The sequence below is a fragment of the Cynocephalus volans genome, chromosome 4, assembly GCF_027409185.1.
Source record: "Cynocephalus volans isolate mCynVol1 chromosome 4, mCynVol1.pri, whole genome shotgun sequence".
NCBI lineage: Eukaryota > Metazoa > Chordata > Mammalia > Dermoptera > Cynocephalidae > Cynocephalus > Cynocephalus volans.
Genome location: NC_084463.1, coordinates 36,859,765 through 36,879,745, shown reverse-complemented (window position 1 = coordinate 36,879,745; position 19,981 = coordinate 36,859,765). Strand labels below are relative to the sequence as shown.

The 19,981-nt window shown below is 40.8% G+C and overlaps 1 protein-coding gene across 1 annotated transcript; it reads right to left on the bottom strand.

Annotated features, from left to right (window-relative positions):
* Window positions 1-2,463: 2,463 nt before the first annotated feature.
* LOC134375996 (E3 ubiquitin-protein ligase TRIM58-like) lies at window positions 2,464-18,566 on the bottom strand. Its single transcript, XM_063094701.1, has 6 exons — window positions 18,144-18,566; window positions 15,604-15,699; window positions 12,554-12,784; window positions 8,753-8,775; window positions 8,556-8,656; window positions 2,464-3,053 (listed from the first exon to the last, which is right to left on the bottom strand). The coding sequence occupies exons 1-6, from the start codon at window positions 18,564-18,566 to the stop codon at window positions 2,464-2,466; spliced, it is 1,464 nt and encodes a 487-aa protein (XP_062950771.1).
* Window positions 18,567-19,981: the final 1,415 nt, after the last annotated feature.

Here is a 19,981-nt window from a genome sequence, read left to right as displayed (position 1 = left end):
GAAGGTGGATTTGAGCACAAGCTTAAAGGAGAAAAGGAGGTGGGTCAGGGGGACATCAAGAGAAAGAGTATTTCAAGCAGAAGCCACAGCTAGAGGGAAGGCCCTATGTTAAGAAGGGGAGGAAGAAAGAGTCAGAAGGGATTGGGGTTCGGAACCTCTAGGAACTGAGGATTCACTGTGAAGATTTTGACTTTGGGTTGAATAGGAGGAGGTCACTGCAATGGTCTTGTGTGCTAAAAGGATCAGCTCAGCTGTGATGTTGGGAATGAATGTGGGAGGGGCTGGAGCCCAGCCAGGACTACTGTTAGGAAAGGAATGTGGTAATGACTGTGGTTACAGCCATGGAGCGGTCAGGGCTGGCTGAGCTCTGGGTACATTCTGCAGGCAGAGCCAGCAGGGTTTGCTGATGGACTGGATGTGGCATATGGTGAAAGCAAGACAGGAACCAACCAGATGTTTAACTTAAGCAACTGAAAACAGAAGCGCCATCCACTGAGATGGAGAAGCCTGTGATTATTTTTTTTTCCAGTTAGAGGGAGACTTGGGGAGAAACTTAGGGTTAAGTTTTAGGCATATTGAGTTTAAAATGTCTATTTTGATGGCAAGTGGATACTCGAATATATAAGGCTAGCATTCAGAAGGAATGATGAGGAAGAGCAGGAAATAGGTATGAATTTGGAGGATTTTGCTGGTAATGAATTAGAATTCCAGAGGGAATAGTAGAAACCTTTTGTAAACTGGGAAGGAGGAGGGGTTCATAACAGAAGACACATAAAGCTTTGTGAAGCTCAGAATGCAAGGAATAAAGACTTATGTGGATTTAGTGACTCACATAACCACAATAAAATGCGCAGTAAGATGACAAGACTCGAGAGTGACAGTGGAGACCAGGATGTCAGGTTACATGGTGGGGAAGACGTATTCCTGGGACTCACTTTTTCACCTTATGAAGAGGGTAGAGGGCACGTGTAGGTAGTGTCCTTCCCAGGGAATGGGTGCAGCCCCCAGGGAAGGTTCGGTCTCAGACCAGTGACACAGTCCTTCCTGAGACCCTTGAGGAAGGGGCTCTACTGTTGAGCTAAAGTTCACCTTCCCTAACCAAACTGTGCATCCAAGAGGCCTGGGGCATGAATGGACTGTAAAATATGAACAAGAAGTATATAAGGGTAGGTTATTTTCTGTTTGCAAATGAGAGACAGGGAGGAGAAGTGTCCGCTTATGTTCAGACAGTTAAAAAATCTAGAAAGAGAGCTATATTAATAACATGATTGCAAGGTAAGTGAATGATGTCAGTCAAAGATATCTCCCTGGACTTAAAGAGGAGGAGTAAACCTTTGGTAGATTATCATCAGGATAGCGTTAAATAAAATTGCCATTAATTCATATTTGGTTAGCATTTAAGCACTTTAGCATTTGCTTAGCAATTATTTATTAGGCACAGATACAGAGAAAGATGGCAGCAAATTTAGCCTTCAATGACTTTTAAGAATTATGTTGGAAAGGTACAGAATATACTTTAAAAATAAATTAAATCTTCTCATCATTTCATTATAATCATCCTTACATTGTATCTAAACAGCAAAATTGAATCCTTTATGACTTTAAATATTTACCACAACGCTGTGAGGCCAGTATCATTGTTCCACGTACAGGAACACTAACCAGTAGCCGAGACAGAGAGAGAGAGAGGTGTGTTTATTTGAAGTCTTATAACTAACTAATAAATGTCTAGCTCAAAGAACTGGTTGAACCAAATTTCTGAGAAAGTCCTACTTTAACAAAAAATGTATCCCAAGATAAGAAAAAGTCTAGAAATCAGTGATATTAGATTCACATTAATAAATTTCATAATCCCCCAAAATACATCCCAAAATAAAGAGAATTTAGAATGTAATTGAATCTAGTAATAGGAAACATGAGTGTATATAGGAATGGTTCTGAACATATTAATCTAGAAGGAAATGAGGTTAAACAATGAGGTATATAGCAAAAAAATAAAAATAAACAAGAAAGAGACAGAGAGACAAAAAGAGAAAAAGCAGAAGAGAAGAAAAAGAGGAAGAGAAGTGGGATTACGGATCTGACACTTGAACGATATCAGACTGTTCGGAACCAACTTCAGAACTGCCATTTTTAATTATCAATATATGGAAGGTTTGGAATGAAAAGATATTCAAAAGAATGAAGAATTATAGTGAATGTATAGACATATTTGCTTAATACAAGGTCATTAATTTAAAGAAACCCATCAAGAAAGTGTATGGAGCCATTTGGAAATAGAATTTGATGAGATTCCTCCATTTCTATTTTATATTTTCTCTTTTGTCCCTATGGGAACATTGCCATAGCCACAAGGAATAAAGTGCTGACCTCAATGGGAACATGTGTGGAATCAGCACGTGTATCCTTCACTCCCCTCCAGGAACCTCTGTCAGGCTAGGAAGGTATCTTGGGAAGAGACTTTTAGGAATGACCATCTCTCACATTAGATGCAGGGTCAGGGTGACCCCTGGATGCACAATTTCCTGATTCTGCTTCTGTCATAGGTGGCAAATTAAGAGGAATTGTGTCACAGATGAAAAAATAAGGCCGGAGGATACCAGAGAACAGCTGGTTAAATGTACAGATGTAAGACCCGTTTGTGACGTTGTAAAATGAGATTTCCCCGGCTTCATAGTCCAAGAAGATCCCGATGCAGCGAGGCCGTTCCAGTGGGAGGAGAGGCACCGATGGGGAGGCCAGGACCATGTACTCATTCCCTTTCAGCAGCCACATGGCCCAGACCCCGTTCTCAGGAGACGGGGTGGTGTCCCCCTTTCTTGGCACTGTGTCTTGACAGATGCCTAAACCCCACTCTGATCTTTCTCCCACCACAACCTCCCAGTAATGCCTTCCTGACGAGAAGGTCTGCAATCCCAGGATACAGGGCCATGTGTCAAATCGCTCGGGGTTGTTGGGGACGTCCCTCCACAGTTCCCCATCCTGCACACTGCGCAGGTCAGCGGTCAAGAGAAGGCTCGGATGAGCCGTGGCAGGATCCAGCTTTACATCAGCTGTGGAAAGAATTTTGTGGGACATGTAAAAGGACAGAAAGGACTAGTAAAAACTTAGTAAGTCACTGAGGAGAAAAGTCATCCAGTTCCTCATTCGTCTCTCTCTAATAACTCCCAAGGGAAAACAAATAAGTATTTCAGAACCTTGCAGGTCCTTCAGCATATTCGCCGTTACTCTCTAATGTATTCTACTGCTACCTCTGCAAAATCCAGAAGTCATGATCACTCCCAATAGAAAACATACCATTGATGCTATGACAAACCAAATGCATAATCATTTAGATTCCTTTCTTTTACATCAAAAGCATTTGGGTGCACTTAGGAGGATCTTATGCATTTAACATAAAATTTATAAACTCCTTGAGGATTTTTTCTCTCAAAACCTAAAGGAAAATTTTATTAAAACCAAATCTACTGCTTTCAAAGTTATATTATTGTGGTTGGCAGAACTTTAAAGTGGACCCCATGACCTGCACTCCTTAGTGTTGCCCTCATGATATGTTACATTATATCACAAGAGAGAAATTATCTGGGTGGGTCTAATTTAATTGCATGACCTTTTAAAATCAGAAAGGTTTCTCTAGCTATTGGGTTGGTGGCAGAGAGGAAAATCAGAGATTTGGATTTGATATATCACTGCCAGCTTTGAGAATGAAGGGTCACATGAGGAGAAAGGCAGGTGATCTTTAGAGCTGAGAGTGGCCTCCAACCAACAGCAGGAAAATAGGGATTGCAGTCCAGCAATTGTAAGGAACTACATTATGACAATGACCCGAATAAACCTGGAAGTAGACTCTTCCCCAGACCCTTCAAAGAAGTTCAGACTGACCAACATCTTGACTTTGGCCTTGTGAAAACCAAAGCAGAGGAGCCAGCTGATCCCACCTAGATATCTGATCTTCAGAATTATGAGCTAATAGATTGCTGTGGTTTTAAGCAGCTAAGTTTGTGGTAATTTGTTACATAGAAATGAAAACCTAATACTGACACTGTGAAGTTCCAGCAAGATTGATGTGACATTTGACATGTATACATAATAAACAAATACATCTAGACATGAAATCTCAGTGAAGGGTGGATGTAACATATTCAGAGTATTTCCTTATATTTATTCAAAAGTAGTAAATTCATTAACATAGTTTTATTTTTAATATTGTAACAAATACTACTACCACAACTACTGCTACTACTACCGTTAATCTTACTCATTTTTAAACCACTTCTAGTGAAATATTATTGATGCCCAAACCTTAGTGGTCACATAACTAGGCACTGCATGCACATTATCTATATCAACCCATGTAACAGCCCTCAACATAGCCGTTCTTATTCCTGCATTAGAGATGAAGAGATGAAGAGTCAAAGAGTTTATGTGTTTCCCCAAACTCTAGCAGTAATCAATAACAGGGATTGAAATGTAGGTCTCCATGGAATTCTGTAAGGTTTATTTAACATATGTTATGGAACGTTACACACCGTTCCTGCTCCAGCACATTCGTCTTTTCATTTATAAAAAGAGATCTATGGAATGACTTTTGATGGCTACCTACCCCTTCTCTATTAAACTCAATTGCTCATCATGACAGAACCATCCCCCACCCAAACTGCTCATGTCCATCTTCCCAGCGACCTCCACACTGATGAACGGTTACTTGTCAGAGTTCACCTAACATGATTTCTCTGTAGCACTCAACACGGTTGAGAATCCACTTGTCCTGAAAAACCTCCTTTCTCTTTTCCAAAGGTACCAGTCATCCATGCTTTCCCCCCTCTCTACTCCCTACTCTTTGGTTTCCTTTGCTGTTCTCTCCTTTTCTCCTCTATCCCTACCACTGCAGAAACCTTGGTCTCAAGACTGGGACCTCTTCTCTCTCTCTGAGCTTACTCCGTGTGTGTCCTTAAGTTGGCTGGCTCAATGCGTTAATTAAATCACATCCATATGCTGACTGATTCCAAATGCATATCTCTAGCTTAGACTTTCCTCCTCAAACTCGATATTTGTAAATGCATCTGACTACCTGACATCAGCACTTGGATATTTAGCAACATCAACATGTCCAAAACCTAACTCACCTTCTGCCTCACCAGCAACTTTACCCATCAGTGTAAACGTCAACTTCATTATGCTAGTTCTAGAGACCCAAAGCCTTGGAATCATTCATGGCTTTCTTCTTTGCATGACATGTTATAACTAATCCAACAGTACATCTTACCAGCTCAGTCTTCAAAATATACCAAGAATCTCTCTTTCTCAGTTTCTCCAGTACTAACACCTGTTCCAATCCATAATCATCTCTCCTGAAGTTATTGCAATGGCCGCTAACCATGTTTCTCACTTCAATCTTTGCCTCTCTGTAATTTATTCTCAATAAAGCATTCAGAGTAATGCTCATAAAACATTAGTCCAATCCTGCTTTTTTTCTATGTACAGCTTAAAAGTGATTTCCTGCTTCACTCAGAGACAGAGAATCTTGCTCACTGTGTCCTGCCTATCTGGACCCTCCCTGGCTTCTCCCCCGTCCCCCACTCGCTCTGTACTGGTGTCTGCACAGAGCCCGGAACACGTCGACCAGATATCACTGGTCGTTGTTTCTGCTGCCTGAGTGCTCTCCTCCAAATCAGATATTTGCTGAGTTATCCCTACTGGGTGAGGTCTTTCTTTATCACACCTTATTCAAAATTAGAACTTCTGGTCTCCCTTCTCATACTCTTTTTTTTTTTTCCTTCAAAATTCTGTATCATCTTCTCATACTCTGTGTATTTTGCTTAACTTAAATAAATATTTGCAAGATGTTTGTTGTTGTTCAATGATATGTTATAAGAGTATCTGGCATAAAATATACAATATTGATTGAATTGATTATTTCATTCAGTAAAAAAAAAAAAAGAAAAGAAAAAAAGAAAATGGGAATATGAGGTCACTGGGTCTGAATGTGCCCTAATGATTTTCATCAAGTCATGAGGTTAGTATATACAGATTGAGCATCACCAATACAAACATCCAAAACCCAAAATGCTCCAAAATCTGAAACTGTTTGAGGGCCCACATGACGCTCAAAGGAAATGCTCATTGGAGCACTTCGGATTTCAGATTTCTGGATCAGGGATGCTTAACAGGTATGTATTCTGCAAATATTCCAAAATCCGACCCACACTATATTCATCTGCCCATCAGAACACGGGTGGAGTCACTGAGCAGTATTGCGGAGGTGGCTTTTCTCATGATGGGACAAAACTTTTTACACGTAATCGGTGAAGCCACTACTTAGCCACAGTTTGTTTACATAACTTGGCATAAATTATATGTAAAAAATGAAAAAAAAATATTGAACCTATACTGCTTGAAGAATGACATAATCAGACTGAACAAAGTAATTGATGACATTAGTTATTTTTACATAAAAATAGTTGATTGAATATCTTTGGCTTTATTGACTCACCAATTCAAGCAACTTATCAAATGTTAGCCAATAAATTGAACCAAACTTCTTGTTAACTGATACTCTGCAATGCTTTCATACTGATGATTTTTTTGGGGGGGGTCAAATATGTTTAATTTAGTCCTCCGAACAATGTGTTTTTTTTTTGCATTTTATAAACAAGGAAATGGAAATTTACTGGAAATTATGTTACTCATATCACAGCTAATAAGGTATGAACTACTCTTTCAAGCCCATTGTTCTAACCAAATGCAGACTGTATGGGTGTCTGTGACTCTGATATTCTTTAGAATTGTTCACAAATATCCCAATCCTCATTCTCCTGGGCATGGTGCACTCTCCCAACTATTTTACAGTTTGGCATAGCCATGTGCTTCACTTTGGCCAATGAAATCTCCGGGGAAGACATTCACCATGAATGCCTTTCAGGCTCTATAACTGTGATACTGTAAAATACATATTTGGTTTTCACCCACAATTCTTGACATGTAGCTCCTAAAATCCTTAGACTCTACAGAGCTATAAGAATGCCTTTTTGCATGTTAATAAGATGAATGCCAGGGGAACCGACCATGTAGAGGCTGCCACTTTCGGTTCTACACACCCTCCCTCACCACTGAGATGGCTGAAGGTTGAATTAATGAACCAATAACCAGTGATTTAATCAATCATACCTACATAATGAAGCTTCCATAAAAACTCAAAGAGACTATGTTCTAAGGGCTTCCCTACAGCTGAACACGAGGTGTCTGGAGGGTGGCACGCCCAGAAAGGGAACACGGAAGGGGAAAGGAAGTTCCCATACCTTGTCCTATTTGTCTCTTCCATCTGGCTGTTCATCTGCATTCTCTATAATATCCTTTATAAAAATGGTAAATGTAAGGACGTTTTTCTCTGAGGTCTGTAAGCCACTTTAGCACATTAGTCAAACCCAGGAGGGGGTTATGGGAAACCCGATTTGTAGCCGGTTTTTCAGGAGCATAGGCACAATCTGCGCTTGCAACTGGCATCTAAAGTGGGGGAAGTCTTCTGGGACTGAGCCCTCAATCTGCGGGATCTGATGCTATCTTCATGTATATAGTGTCAGAATTGAATTGAATCAGAAGACACCCAGCTGGAGAATCTGCTGCAGAATGGATGTGAGGCAGAAGTAAGGATAGGGCTGACAGGAGAGACTCCATTTTGTTGTCTGCTCTGAGAACCCAGCAGTAGTCTCTGTGCTGGAAATGCAGCAGAGACCCTCAAGGCAACAGACCACATCCTGTTCCAGGAAACACCAGAGAGGACAGGGGTTAAAGATAAGCCCTAAACATGTTGGTGTATCTCTTTCCCACAAGCATGTCATTACTCAAGTTTGCTTAACCCCCTTGTGTAAGCATTCTTTTACAGACCTCAAGAGAAAATGAGGTCACCACCTGATAAAGCTGAAAACAGAACGCCCTGACCAACTGAGGAAGACCCCAATCATGAGACCGGAGACCTCACCCTCTTTCCCATACCCAACTCTTTTGCCTTAAAAAACCCCTCACACTAAACAATCGGGGAGCAACACTCCTCTTTCATGTTGGCCCCTTGTGCACAAGCTATCTTTCAACAAACGTAGCTTGCTCAATCTCACTATGGGTTCAGTGTTCATTTCCATGACATTGACTCCCAAAGAACCTGGCATTCTAGGTCTAGGTCGGTAACAGATTGGCTGTTGGTGGAGAGAAATCTCCACATACTTTCATGACCAGAGATGTGTTGTACTGACTATGTAAGAGAATAGGGGAAAAAATGGCCCTTTTCCTCCCTATCTCTTTAATCACCTTACCCTTTTCTATCACCAACAGCACCCAGAAGGAGATGGAGCTCTGTCAACATGGATCTCAGAGTGAGAGGTTGTGACACAAAAGTCTCCACAATTCAGTAATCAATCAACAGCAGGCTGTTCAGAAAAATCTTGCTCATTTTGGCCATGAAGACTTTGGGTTCTGTTAGTTACTGCAGCCTGACTAGCACAGTAACAAAATGCAATAACAGCCAAACCCAGGGATCAGAGTTCTCCTATGATGCAACCTACCTTGGAACTTCCTCAACATTTCCCTCATGCCAGGGATGCGACACACTGTCTTCAGCTCCGTGGGGATGGTGTCTGGTTCGAGCCGTGTGACAGCCTTACTTCTGAGGAGAGCAGAGAACAGTCAGATTTCAGTTGGGTTATACACCTTCCTCCTCTGCCTCTCCCAGCCCCTTCACTGATTCGGAAAGTAAACGTACCTGCTCAAGGCTCCTCTCACACCCTGAAAGTGAAAGAGAAACAAAAACAGCTGAGCTAGACACAAGGGACAGTAAATTTCTTTTCATTAAAGCCCAAAATAGGCTGTCATTTAATTTTCTCACACATCTGATATAGCAGAATCATTAGTAATTGGAATAGAATCAGCTACAAAAACTTTAGGTTAATTCCTATGGCATCTATCAATTTATTTTCTGAATTGATAATTCTGGCACGCGGACGTTTTAACAGAGATTTATGTTCTGCACCTATTACAGATGGAATTATGGTAAAAATGGATCCTAAATATTTGTGGAATTTATTTGAGGAACAATGGTAAGTACAGACATAAAATGTTACTCTCAAAGTCTTTATAAGAGAACCCCAAATTGCTAATTCATTGAACCAACACATCAGAGCTACCCATAAGAGTAGGTTAACAAAGCAGATAAAAAAGGAAGTCACTAATATCTAGCAACCTATTCTCTCAAAGTTGATTATTAAAAAAGTCTCCTGTGATACACTTCACTCCTTCCTCTAAAAACAGTCACCAGCCAGATAAATTTTGATAGAGCATAAAAGCAGGGTATAATTCATCTTCCCCTGCATGGGAATGACAGGACTTGGTCTTAGGCATTGTCAGGAAAATATAGTTTATTGGTACTAAAGAAGAAAAGTAAAGGACAGCATAAAAATAAACATAAATTATTTAAGAATATATTCTCCCTAAGATTTGTATTATAAATTATTTTAACATTTATTTTGTGCTAAGAAATGCTTATTCTAAATAAGATGTTATGGAGATATGGTGAAGTAAAGCAATGAATATTATTATTAAAATGTCAAAGTACTATGTTTATTTGATATCTGCTATTTAGAAAGTTAATTTCTTTCTTTTTTTTTTTTTTTTTTTTCGAGACTGGCACTCAGCCAGTGAGTGCACCGGTCATTCCTACATAGGATCCGAACCCGCGGCGGGAGCGTTGCCGCGCTCCTAGCGCAGCACTCTACCGAGTGCGCCACGGGCTCGGCCCTAGAAAGTTAATTTCTTTCTGACCCTTCATTCACTTATAAGGAAATGGGCATAGCAATAATACTAATAATGCTAATAATAAAAGAACATAAATTTTACTTTTATATATATATTTTGAAAATAAAATGTGAAAAATTAAATGAAAATGCTTTATAAATAAAAATGCTTTATAAACCTACTCATTTAATAATTCCCCCACTATGTGACCAGTATTGTTTAGTAATTGTAAATGTTATACAGATAGTTAATATAGTTACTTATAACTATGTCATTTTCAGTGTCTAGAGCTAAGTCAGACAAAGTACAATCTGTCAGGCAGCTACTAACTGAGAATATAAATTACTTAGTACCAAATTTCCTGAATGAGTCACTGGGGATGAGACACAGAAAAGTGCGCCCAGATAAATTCCTGCTGCAGGTGATTCCATCAAGATAACACGCATCCACCAACAAACACCATGGTTTTCCCTGTTCAACTGGGGTTTAATATCTTCATGAGGGATTAAAAACAATTATTTGTTTCTCTCTTATTTTTCCTTCTGCTCTGTAATCTCGAGTACAAGTAAATAGTGAGAGCTGCATGGGAGTCCATGTACTCCCTCCCCACCATGCCTGGACTGGGCATGCCACATGGGCTAGGAAATTAGCATTCACCTTAAATTTTTTTTATTTATTTTTTATTTCAGTGCATACTTATCATGTCAAAACAAGAAAAGTGAACTGCAAATATTACACATGTAGGAACAGTGTACATTATTTTATTTTGTTTTGTTTTGTTTTGGTCAGTTTTTTTAGCCTGGAAGACATTATGTTAAATGAAATAAATCAGGCACAAAAAGATACAGCATGTTCTCACTCATATGTGGGAGCTAAAAAGAAAAACAAAGGTGAATTTTTAGAAGTAGAGGTAGAATCATGGTTATTAGAGGTTGAAAAGTGGAAGGAGAAAGGGAATGGGAGAAGTTGGTTAATGGACACAAAATTACAGCTAGATAGGAAAAATAATTTCTAGTGCTATATAGTAGAGCTAGGCATCTATAACTAACAATAACTTATTACATGTTCTCAAATGGCCAGAAGAGAGGAGCTCAAATGTGAAACGAGTAAGGCTAGGCCTGAGAACCAAACTGATTTCATTTTCCCTGCAGAGGACATTTTGTTACTTTTCCACTGCTCAGTCATGAGAACCCCCAGGGCAAATGATTACCCCAAGGGCTGTCCTGACAAAATAGACTGAGAGGGGAAACAGATATTTACTGAGTTGCAAAACCCCTCCCCAAGACTTGTTTACTGTGATTGTAAAAGTTACAGATTAACTTTAAGACCCCTTTAGGAATTCCCACCTGTGCACAAAGCATCAAGGTGACTGCTACAATGACCCTCCTGGGGTGACAGTGGTGTTCATGTGCTACTGAGCATGCACACATGACGCAACCAGGAAGAACCGAACAGACCACCTCCAGTGACACTGGCCTGCCACCCCGTAACTCCTTTCCTTATAAAAGACCCTAAGCAGCTCCCCTTGGGAGGCTAGCTTTACTGTTGCTACCCCCTTCTGCATAAGTCTATCCCCTATTTTAATAAAGCATTGCTTGCTTTACTGTTGGGTACATTGTTCATTTCTATGACTTTGGAATCCGGGAGCTTAATTTAGTCACTGGTGAAAACTGGAAAGCTTTGAGCACCAGAGAAGATTCTAGCTGCAAGATGCAAGCGGCCACTGGGACTATTTTGCTCCCATGTCTCTGCGGCTGGTAGATCTCTCCTGGAGTCCCTGGCCTAACTTCTGACAAGACAATGGTTATTCTCTTTACCTTTCTCTGATTTTTCTGAGCCCTCTTCTGTTTGGTTGGATTGTATCTATTTCTATATAGGTGCACCCTGGAGGGCTCCTGGCTATGCTTTGTTTTTCTGATTTAAGTCTAGTCGATACTCTTCTTCTTTATGCTGAAAACAGTGGGGAGAACTGCTTTTATCAATTACTGTTAATAGAATAGGTTGGCCCCACCGATTGGGACTAGGATAAACTGGACCCCACTGCTTCACTTTTCTCTTTCTTTGTTTGCTTGGTTAGACATTTAGTTGAGTATCGGTAATCTGAATAAACCTTCCAATCTTTGCACCAACTTTTGGACTTTCAGGTCATTCGTTTAATGTGAGAGGGCAAGCCGAGCCTGGCCTGTCAGTAACAAACGTTCTCATCACAAAGAAATGATTAAGTTTTACAATTATGAATATGCTAAATACTCTGATTTGATCTTTACACAGTGTATACATGTACTGAAGTATAACTCTGTACCCCATAAATATGTACAATCAATACACCTTAAAATTTAGCATGAAAATTTCAAGTGTAACAATTTAAGGCACTATTCATACTTTTGGCTATTTATACCTGAAATGGGTTACCAAAGACTTTTTGGATTGACATCGCTGAGAAACAGCAATATTATCATTGACAGACCGTTTCACAGCCAGAAGAGTGTAAATTTGATTGTCTTTTTCCTGTTTAAAGTTTTCATAAACCATTAAATTAATTTTAATTTTTTAAAATTTTAGGTTTTTTGTCTTTAATATAAGCTGTATGATGCTCTAGGGTCCCTTCTGATTCTGATGCTAGATTTAGGATTAAGATGCTTTCCAAATAAATTATAGGGTACTCTTTTGCTAAAGAGCATAAATGCCCAAGTCGGTGTCTGGAAATGTCACTGTCCTCTTGTTTCTGTTCTCTTGGTCTCATTTCTGCTACCCTTCCCGCACTCGGCCTCACCTCCAGCAGACCCAGGGCTGGGCGCTGGCACCTCTCCTCCAGCTCCTCGGCCAGCTCCTTCAGGGCCTTGTTCTGCTGCACCAGCCGGTTCTTGCTCTCCCGCAGCCTCTGCAGGGTCGATCGCTCCTCCTGCTCCAGCCGCCTCAGCTGGAGTTGCTCCTCCAGGGCCAGAAAGCCACGATACTTCTCAAACTCCGACCTGAAGCACTGCCTCTGCATTTCCACTTTTTCCTGGAGTGAAATAAGGGATCACATCATCAGTGATTGGGGCAAGGTGTCTGAGTCTCCCCCTACATGTATAAGATGGTGGAGCAGGAGAACGCAATGTCCAGAGTTCCCTCAGCTCTATAACTCTGTGGACTGAATGGCTGCATTCTCACAAGATGCAGAATCCAGGCACCACTCATATGAGAAGTGGCCTGGGAGAATATTCAAACTTAGAGTTTGAGAAAGACTGTTAGATTTGGGTTCCCATTTTGCCATAGGCTTGGGGCCAAGGTACTTTTATATTCAAGTTTCAACATCATATATAAAATGCGGGGAAAAGAGGAATATGTGGATTAGTGTTGAGCACAGTGAATATCATGGTGTAGTAACACAATAGAAGTTTCTATTTACTATTAATATATACATTAGTCGCTAGAAACACTAGAAAACAACTGAATTATAAACAGAGATTAGAGAGACCTGGATTTGTAAAGGTGAATAAGAAAAGGCTGAGAGATTAGAAAACATGAACTTTCTTTCAGAATATGGTAATTGCAAAACCAACCTTAAGGTTAATGTTCTCTGTACAGAAAAGAAAGAACAAAATGTTCCTCGGGCCACTTATTTCAGAGTTAACTTCAGAGAATTGTCCTGATTTCCTCCCAAGTCTCACATCTACAATTTTTTAACAGACCTAAGGAACATATTTTGCTACAAGTTTATTATATCTAAATTTAATTCTCTCAGGTTAGTATGTAAGAAGGTAGCTTTAAACTGAATATGAGAGGCAAATTATCCTCCCAGAGTATCTACACCTTGAATTCTCGGCCTTGTTTTTAAACATTGTAACTTCTTGATTTGACTAAAAGGCATAAGCTACCACTTTTTTAAAACTCTAACAATGGTTCTCTCCAAATCCTGTAAGACTCAGTTCCTTCCTCCAATTTTCTATCTCTGCCTTCTACCATTTTCTAAAACAACAGATTCATACAATCTTGACCTTTTTCTAAAATCAACCAACTCTGAATTTCACATTTAGATTTTTAAAAGGTATGACTCAATTAAATATAAGCAACTCTCCCCCATACTGGGGGTGGCTGTGCTGTTGAGCAGTGGAGTTAATAACTCGGCCACTGGAAACGAGTGGAGCCACATTCAGGGCATGAGAGATGATGTGGTGCGAGGGGTTTGGTTGCAGTTCATTTTCCTTTCACACATCCTATTGAGTACAGGTCGAGCACCCCAATCCAAAACCTCAAAATCTGAAAGACTCCAAAATCCCAAACTTGGATTTGTGATGCTGAACTGGTAAGTATATATAATACAAGTATTCAAAAATTCGAAAAGAATCCAAAATCCAAAACACTTCTGGTCTGAAACATTTTGGATAAAGGATACTCAACTGTATTAAAATTATATCTGCACACGCAGGAAAAAAGTATTGTTTTAGAATTTAGAGTTTATTTTTATCCAACCTGTGTTTGTTGCATTTGACTCACATGGATACATTATTGATGGCAAAGATTATGTCGGTTTACTTGGCTTTGCCCTGGGATCTTAATAGCATCTCTATAATAATCAATGGAGCGTTTTAAAAAATGTAGTAATCCAGACCTTGGATATGGGGATTCTGATTTCAGTCTCTGGTCAGGCCAGAATTTAAAACAGCTGACTCGGATTATTAGCCTAAAAAGAACATAAAATTGTCAATTAATATTTAACTTTACCTATAATATACATAGTGATAGGAAAGCATAAGACTTATCCGAGAAGAAAAATACAGCAATAAATGGTTCTTTGGAAACATCTGTCTGAGGACAGAGTTGAAGACTAAATTTTCAGAGGAAAAAAGAAGAAAATAATAAGGAAAATATAGAGAATGATCGCAGAAGAATGACTACTTGGAGAAAGAGAAAGAGTAGAAATAACCTATAAAATATATCCTATATCATATAAGACATTGTGTAAATTTATAGAACTATAAACACAGTTTCTATAGATAGTTTCTCAATCTTAACAATACAGACATTTTCACCAGATAATTTCTTTGTTGTTTGGTGTGGAGACTGGAGACTGCCCTTGTGCGTTGTACGGTGTTTAGCACATTCCTGGCTCCACTCACAAGACGGCAGTGGCACACTGCACACTCAAGTTGTGACATTCAAAAATGTCTCCAGACACTGCAAAATGTTTCTTGATGAGGGGCGCAAAATCACCCCAGGTTGAGAACTACTGTGTGTGTGTGTGTGTGTGTGTGTGTGTGTGTGTGTGTGTGTGTGTGTATGTGTGTGTGTGTGTGAGTGTGTGTGTGTGTGTGTGTGTGTGAGTGTGTGTGAGAGTGTGTGTGTGTGTGTGTGAGAGTGTGCGTGAGTGTTCGCAGGTGAGGTGTGAAAAAGAGGGAATATGGATATGAATACTGAAAGGAGGCTGAAAGTTCTGATAATCTTTCTCTATGTAAGATGACAACCATTAGTTGTACTGCACGTGCTATAAAGTTGTGAAGTGCTCAATATTTCATCTATCTAACAAATACTTTTTTAAACTAGTAGTGACAGTATGAGATTCTGTTCTGGGGATACAGCAATAGGTTTTACAGTCAAATTAAGACAGTAAAGCTATTTATTTATAATTTGGAATGGGTAGTATCAATAGAAAGAACAAAAGTGGACCATATAATTTGGGGGGACGGGATGTTCCTGGATGGCACAGAGATGTTTTTCTTGAGGAAGTATGTGGATGAAATATAAGTATTGGGGAATGGGAGATGGTGGAAGAAGGATTTATTGACCCAATTCTGGATCCTTCAGATGGGCAAGACTCCTGAAGCGCCCATATTCTATTACCTTCCAAATGACAGTCTTCCTCCCCATGTTAGCTTCCTGAGTCAAGGCCTCTTGCATCTCTTTCCTCACAAGTTCCAGAGCCATTTGGAGCTTTACCTGTTTGGGAACATATACTAAAATCATTATAGATGCACCCAGATGTGTGAGGAAATACAAAGATAACCTGAAACAGTCCTTAGAAAGCATATAAACAAGAGGGCTCGACCGTGGCTCACTTGGGAGAGTGTGGTGCTGATAACACCAAGTCAAGGGTTAAGATCCCCTTACTGGTCATCTTTTAGGAAAAAAAAAGAAAAGAGAGAAAGCATATAAACATGCTCCACCTCATTAATAACTAAACTAAACATAAATGTATTTAATACCAGATACAATCAAAGATTTATCTAAAAATATGTTCATTGCATCATTATTGACAAAAGTAAAACTGTAGTTAAACACAATGGAGTAAAAAAATGTTTTATGTTAACAGGATATAATTAAAATAAACTGTTGCAGAATATTTAATGACAAGAAATACAATTATAATGTCATGTAAAAGAGTATATTCTATAAAACAACACCAATTTTGAAAGAAAAGTGCTTGTAATGAATACATAAAAACTAGCTGAAGGTAAAGAAAAATGTTATTAGATAAAATATCATCCATTGGTGCTAGGTTAAAGACATGCTATTTTTATATCTCTCTATATTTCAATTTCTAAAAATTATTTACTACTTAATGATAATAAAAGAATCTATTACTAGTAGTATTATTAGGCCAAAAGAAATGTTGTGGATTCACATGCTTAAAATTTAAAAAAAAAAAGTATGTTGTAAATCTTACAATGAGTAAAAAAGTAATCCAATGAAAACTACATCTCCCTTCAACAATACGACCCTTGCTAGAGGTAAATATGTGTATTTTATTTAAACTCACAAAGATACACACATAAACACAATTTTAATAGGGAAAAAAAATTTCTATTCCCAAAGTTATTCAATAAGTCCTACATACACATCATTGCCTCTAAAAGGAGGATATTATATAGCTGTAGATGGTGTTGCACATAAAACAACAGTAGAATTTGTGGTGCCATTTGACAGGATGGGGTGGGTGGCATTTATTTCAGTGTGTACAAGAAATAGAGAATTTTGACACTTTTAGATGTAGAAAAGTTCCCTCAGACCCAGGAATTGTGAGCAAAAGCAAGGAGGTGAAAAAACAGTGTGGCACATTTGGGGCCAACAGTGATTAGGCTAATTTTGCTGAATCTCATGGTTGGTTAAGACAAGAACTGTGGATACATAACTTAGGGCCCTAGAAAGTCTTGACTGACAGGCTCAGGAAATTAGATAATATTTATTTGTTATTTAATTAAGGAACTACGAAAATATAGAGAATGTCTTTAGAAATATTTCACTAGCCATGTGGTACTTTCTGGATTAAAAAAAAAAAAAACACATACATATGAGATCCTATATATCGCAAGTCTAGCTAGAAAGTACCTAGTACGTGAATTTTGTAGATGACAACTGAAATCAAGAAGAAAAACCAAGAGAAGTATTTTCAGATAGATCCAGAGGGAAGTTTCCAGAGGGAAAATATACCCAAACCTGATTAAGTAACCAAACGAACAAAATAAATACATAAATAAAATTCTGAGAAAGCTTAGTATTTGCAATTTATTAGTGTGATAGCACTTTAGTTACATATGTCAGTAGATTAAAGATTAAAGATGACTCCAGCCTCCTTTGTGCTAGTAGCTGTTCCAAATGTCGGGAATTTAAATGTGCTCAGAATATGTCCACAAACTTTTGAAGAGCACCAGGAGGAAGAATCCTACACAGTTTCACAGTTGCCACCTTTGGGGAACAAATACTCCAATACACGTCACTCTTCACTGAGGATTTCCAAATTATAAGTTTTCAAATATTTGCCAGCGCGTGGCCTGTGTACCTCCTGCGTCAGGGGAGGCAAGCCTGCTCAGACTTTAAAGGTGGCAGGGACAGAACCCGCCAGACTGTATTCCTAACAAATGCCCCAAACTGAGGGCTGTTAATTAATTAATATTACTTAACGCAGAGATAAACACTATGAGAAAGCAAAACTTTGTACGAATGAAAGTTATTAGGACGCCTTTACAATAAAGATGTACACGGTAACCAGCTGGACCGCACAGCCCTCCCCACCGGAGCTCAGACGATCAGCATCGGGAAAAATAAGACCAGCATGAAATTAAAGAGCCAGGAAGGCTTCAGGGCAGAGGCGGGCAGCCTGAAGTGACGGTGCGTTTGGGCTCCTGAGCAGGAGTCCCTAAGGGAGTTCGCCACCAGCGAAGGCTGGGGCCCCGTCTGAGCGTGAGCTGCGACGGAGGAGCTGGGGTGGGTGCAGGGCAAGGGGAGCAGGAGGCAGGAGGCCGGGGAGGACCCTTTGGCTCTGTCGCTGCGCAAGTCACTTCGCACCCCCGGCTCAGCCTGCCCCTCTGTCGCAGCAGCCTTTCCAGACCCCGAATGGGGCCTCTCGGGTGCGCCCTGCCCGAGGACGGCGCAGCGGCTCCCACCTGGTAGCAGGCGGCGGCCTCCTGCAGCGGCGCCGTGCGGTGGCTCCTGTGCTCCGCGGTGGCGTCGCAGACCCAGCACAGCGCCACCTGGTCCTCCTCGCAGAAGCGGCTCAGGTCCTCGCCGTGCCGCGCGCACGGTGGCGCCCCCGCGGGCCCCGCGCCCGGCCGCAGCTGCCGCACGCTGTCCACCAGGCTGGCCAGCTGCCGGTTGGGCCGGAAACCCGCGGGCCGGAAGGGGCCCCGGCACTGCGGACAGGCGTACACGCCGCCCTGCGCGCTGTCGCACTCGTCGCACAGCTCGGAGATGCACCTGCGGCAGAAGCTGTGGCCGCAGTCGACGCTGACCGGGTCCTGCAGGAAGTCCAGGCACATCGGGCACCTGGCCTCCTCGCGCAGCCGCTCCCCGGGAGCCCCGGAGGCCATGGCCGGGCCGGCCTCGCCTGGCCCCGCCGCTAGTGGCGCGGCCTTTCCAGCCGCCCGCACTATCTCCTCTCGCCGTCTGTCATTCAAGGGAGGAACCCCACAGCCTCCGGAGAGGCAGGCCAGGATGGGCTTTATCTGCTGGCTGCGGCTCAAGGGTCCAAATGAGCCACTCCTGATGAGTAGCTGCCACTCAGACACCCTTCACCACAGGTACAAAATTAACACTAGTAACCCAGGCCTCCTGGGACACTGAGCATTTCTCACTGGGATGCATCCCTCATGGTGCACCTTAATGAAGTCTCTCATTCCAAATTGTCACTCTCAGTCGACTTGGAGAATTGCTGAGCTCCTTTCTTTCATTATTTACTGAACTATTCCGTGGTCTTCTCAAGGCTCATGGTATGATCATTGTTTTATTTTATTTTTTCCTTACAAGACATGGTCATTTTTTAAAGCCTTTTTTCCAAACATCGATTTTTTCTATCTTCCACCAACTATCTCACAATAAAGAAATGACACACCGGCTAATGGGGAGATGCCTGCACACGAATGTCTATACTAATGATAGGTCTAGAGCCCAACAACAGTTGTGAATATGTAAATGAATATCTGACCCAGTTCAGTGAAGGTCCTACGATGAATACACACCTGTGTTTAGATTGGAGGTGACAGAGCTGTAGGCGAGATATTTGCTGGAAGGAATCATTCAAGCATAGCCTATCAGTGCTGCACGTGTGGAAGCTGAGACAGACAAGGAAGGAGCAAGATAATTTGACAGGATGTGATCCGCCAAGGGGAGGCGGAATCAGGGTAAGTTTGGTGACGTCATTAAGGTCATCCAGAAAGTAGACATGTTCGGAGAAGTGTCCGTCATCTGAGTGAAATGTAATGAGTTTGAAGTGATGGTGGGGCACGCCTCTGGTTAATCATTCAATCATTCCTCATCACTCTTTACCGCACATTTATGTTTGTTGATAGCTATGGAGTTTCAGGTGCTGCAGCATGCAGTTTCAGAAGGCAGGAGGGTGAGGAAGAGAGATAAGGCCCTATCTCTCAAGGAAAACTAAGATCAGCTGTGAGAGGTTCATGTGGAGTCGTGCAAACATGTACAGTCCTCTGTCGGTATCCTTAGGGGATTAGTTCTAGGACCCTCCGCAGATACCCAAATCCTCAGTGCTCAAATCCCTTATGTAAAACGCATATAACCTACATGTATTATTTTGTATACTTGAAATCATCTCTAGATTACTTTTCATACCTGATAATGTGAATTCTATGTAAATAGTTGTTACACTCTGTGGATTAGGGAATAATAATAAGAAAAAAGTCTGTACATGTTCAGTACAGATGCAATTTTTAAAAATATCTTCGATAGGTGGTTGGCTGAATCCACAGATGTGCAACCCATGGATATG

Excerpts from the sequence above, each read along its gene's own strand:
- LOC134375996 (XM_063094701.1), bottom strand. The coding sequence starts at position 18,566 with ATGGCCTCCGGGGCTCCCGGGGAGCGGCTGCGCGAGGAGGCCAGGTGC. Across the intron at positions 8,776-12,553 it reads CAGCCCTGGGTCTGCTGGAG|GGTGTGAGAGGAGCCTTGAG; the intron begins GTGAGGCCGAGT and ends TTTCACTTTCAG. Across the intron at positions 8,657-8,752 it reads GTGAGAGGAGCCTTGAGCAG|AAGTAAGGCTGTCACACGGC; the intron begins GTACGTTTACTT and ends TGCTCTCCTCAG.